Source organism: Trypanosoma cruzi, genomic scaffold (assembly GCF_000209065.1).
Source record: "Trypanosoma cruzi strain CL Brener 1047053512419 genomic scaffold, whole genome shotgun sequence".
Taxonomy (NCBI): domain Eukaryota; phylum Euglenozoa; class Kinetoplastea; order Trypanosomatida; family Trypanosomatidae; genus Trypanosoma; species Trypanosoma cruzi.
In genome coordinates this window covers 1-3,479 of record NW_001849053.1, presented here as the reverse complement: position 1 = coordinate 3,479, position 3,479 = coordinate 1, and the positions used below count along the sequence as shown (strand labels likewise).

At 50.2% G+C, this 3,479-nt stretch overlaps 2 protein-coding genes and 1 pseudogene across 2 annotated transcripts, besides 3 other annotated features; all 3 read left to right on the top strand.

The window, feature by feature from the left end:
* Tc00.1047053504507.20 lies at window positions 1-698 on the top strand (annotated as a pseudogene; the record flags this gene model as incomplete).
* Window positions 1-3,479: a sequence feature (heterozygous, non-Esmeraldo-like haplotype).
* On the top strand, window positions 1,001-1,978 carry Tc00.1047053504507.10 (hypothetical protein, conserved; the record flags this gene model as incomplete). Its single annotated transcript, XM_797911.1, has 1 exon — window positions 1,001-1,978. One exon carries the CDS (start codon window positions 1,001-1,003, stop codon window positions 1,976-1,978), a length of 978 nt encoding a protein of 325 aa, XP_803004.1.
* Window positions 2,127-2,173: a microsatellite.
* Window positions 2,233-2,253: a microsatellite.
* Tc00.1047053504507.5 (trypanothione reductase, putative) lies at window positions 2,316-3,479 on the top strand (the record flags this gene model as incomplete). Its single annotated transcript, XM_797912.1, has 1 exon — window positions 2,316-3,479. A coding segment is annotated over one exon (1,164 nt), but the record flags the coding sequence as incomplete, so codon positions are not given.

Sequence of the window (3,479 nt, the reverse complement as noted above, 5' to 3'; positions counted from 1 at the left end):
AAGGCAGTGACAGCGAATCTCAACCTTTCTCCCGCGCTTCTCAGTAGGTTTGACATTGTCGTGTGTTTACGCGACCCACACACAGAGTGTACCCGTCCCTTTCGGAGCATGTCATGCGGTTGCACCGTCGACACGACGAGGCCGGGGCACGTCTTGCAGGATGTAAATCTGGGGGAATAACACTTCCGGTCGAGTTGGTGCAGCGTTTCGTGGCCTTTTGCCGTCATCACTGCCATCCTTCTCTCCGCGAGGACGCGAGCGAAGTACTGAAGTCACACTATCTGAAGAGCCGCGCAGAGACAAAAGACGATGAGTTGGCCGTCACACCACGGTTCTTACAAGCCCTGATTCGCGTGGCGGAAGCGCGTGCCAAAGTTGAACTTCGTCACGAGGTAACAGCGGAGGATGCAGAGTACGCCGTGGAGTTGTTGCGGCAATGCTCTGGGAGTTTGCGCGGCAACCCACACACATTGTCTGTTCGTCCCGCGGCCGCTAAAAAGATGAGTCAGCGGGAGATGATTATCAACGCTCTCAAGGCGGAGGTCTGTCGTACGGGTGTCAATGCCCTTCCGTACCCAGTTGTTCTTTCCGCCTGTGAAGAGGCCGGCTGCCGCAATGCCAACGCCATGCTGCACCAGCTGAACGAGGTGGGTGTAATCCTACAAATTGGGGATAAGTACCAGCTGCGTGGTGTGTAGAGTGCATAACGCTCATATACGGAGAGAAGAATCATATCGGAGTCAAAGAAGGAAGAGCGGCAAAAGAAAAAAAAGAAGGAGGAAGTGGAGGTGAGAAAATATTCAAATGCGGGCCGTTGAATTCTTTACGTATGTGCCATTTTTTTTTTTTGTTAGACCGCCTTCCCTCTGGGTTGTATGTTGTTTTGCGAATTGTTTCCTCTACCCTTTCTCTTTGTAAACAAAGGTGTTTTTTTTTCTTTTTTTTTACGTAGTCGTGGAAAAAAATTGAGGGTGTGATAGGGGGGAGATAGACTTGAATTATGCGTCAGTCACTTGCCTTGCTGCGTCGAGGTAAACCTCGACCACGGGCCGGCATGTTTCCCGACAAATATCGCCGTGTACCGGCACTGCTGAAGCCACAACAGGGCGGACAGCAGTTCTTCAATCAGTTTCTTATTCGTTTTACAAACGACCGACTGATGCGGCGCGATGTTGAGGATGGTGAAGACAAAAAGGAGTCTGAAATTGCTGCGCAGCTCCCGCAGATGGATTGGGAACGCATGTCAGCTCGCAGCTCTTCGGATGCTATACGGGAGGAGATGCATCGGCTGGTGGAGGGGGATGCGGTACAACATCAACGTGTGTTTAGCGAACGAATTTGGTATGAGGAAGAAGAAAGACGTCGCCTTCAAACAGGGGCCGATGCGGCAGTGCCAACTGAAGATGCGGGAGGTGCAAAGGAGCATGACATACCACCGCGGGTCCTTGGAAATGATTATTTTCAGAGTCGTTTTGGCTATTCCCTTGTCAAACAAAGCGAAATGCCTCAAGGGGTGACGGACTACAATCAACTCGATATGTGGGGGGAGATGCCAAAGTACACACGTGACATGGTTTTTCTTTACTTGATTTCACGTCGGCGTAACACCTACGCGGTGGCGTACACGTATGAGGGAAAGCGTATTCTTTCCACGTATACTGCGGGTAACAGAGGCCTGAAGGGTGGCGATCGTGGCTTCCGAAGCGATGGCTCTACAGACAACGGCCATCAAGTGACAAGCATGTACCTGAACGATTTATTGCCAAAGGTGCGGGAGTTGCGAGCAAACGAAGGACGGCCCATTGGACGGGGTGAGAAAATTGAACTTGTTGTGCGAGTTATGGGCTTTTACAACGGTCGACAGGGGGCGGTGCGGGCAGTGCAGGATCGCGCCAATGAATTTCACGTTCGTTACTTTGAGGATATTACCCCATTCCCGTTGAACGGGCCGAAGATGCCGCGCGGTGTATTCAAGTAGGTCCCACAGTAATGGATGTGGTAGTATGAAAGTAACAAAATGCGATGGAGGAACAGTTACTGGAGAAAGTGAGCAGGAAGAGATGGTACTTGGATGTGTGGGGTGCCTTTTTTTTTTTTTTACCTTTGCTCGCTCTTTTCGCGTTATCTTTTTCTTTTTTTCTCTCTTTTTTTTTTTTTTTTTTTTTTTTTCTTTATCTGTATAATTATGATAAATAGATAGTTTATAAGAGCAACACTTATTTTACCGTTACGTTTATTTTTATTTTTATTTTTTTATTTTTGAAACTATATCCAAAACGATTGCTTCCCCCTTACAATATTCTACAAGAATCATGATGTCAAAAATTTTTGATTTGGTTGTCATTGGCGCCGGCTCGGGCGGACTGGAGGCTGCTTGGAACGCGGCGACACTCTACAAAAAGCGGGTTGCGGTGATTGATGTTCAGATGGTTCACGGGCCCCCGTTTTTTTCTGCTCTAGGCGGCACGTGTGTCAATGTTGGCTGCGTTCCGAAGAAATTGATGGTTACAGGGGCCCAATACATGGAACACCTACGCGAGTCTGCTGGGTTCGGGTGGGAGTTTGATCGCACCACTCTCAGAGCGGAATGGAAGAAACTTATTGCTGTCAAGGACGAGGCGGTGCTGAATATCAACAAGAGTTATGAGGAGATGTTTCGGGACACGGAGGGTCTGGAGTTTTTCCTGGGCTGGGGATCACTGGAGTCAAAGAATGTCGTCAATGTTCGCGAGAGTGCCGACCCGGCCAGCGCAGTGAAGGAGCGCCTGGAGACGGAGCACATTCTACTTGCCAGTGGGTCGTGGCCGCACATGCCAAACATCCCTGGTATTGAGCATTGCATCAGCAGCAATGAGGCATTCTACCTGCCGGAGCCACCGCGTCGTGTCCTCACTGTCGGCGGAGGCTTCATTTCCGTGGAGTTTGCAGGCATTTTTAACGCCTACAAGCCGAAGGACGGACAAGTGACGTTGTGCTACCGCGGTGAAATGATCCTTCGTGGCTTTGACCACACTCTCCGTGAGGAACTCACAAAGCAGCTCACCGCCAACGGCATTCAAATCCTTACGAAGGAAAATCCGGCCAAGGTGGAGTTGAACGCGGATGGCAGCAAAAGTGTTACTTTTGAGAGCGGCAAAAAGATGGACTTTGATCTTGTCATGATGGCGATTGGCCGTTCTCCCCGAACCAAGGATTTACAGCTGCAAAACGCCGGTGTCATGATCAAGAACGGTGGTGTGCAGGTGGACGAGTACTCGCGCACGAATGTTTCCAACATTTACGCCATCGGTGACGTCACAAATCGTGTCATGTTGACACCCGTGGCCATAAATGAAGCCGCTGCCCTTGTGGATACCATCTTTGGTACCACTCCGCGAAAGACGGACCACACCCGTGTGGCGAGTGCCGTCTTCTCTATTCCTCCAATTGGTACCTGCGGTCTCATTGAAGAGGTTGCATCCAAGCGCTACGAGGTGGTG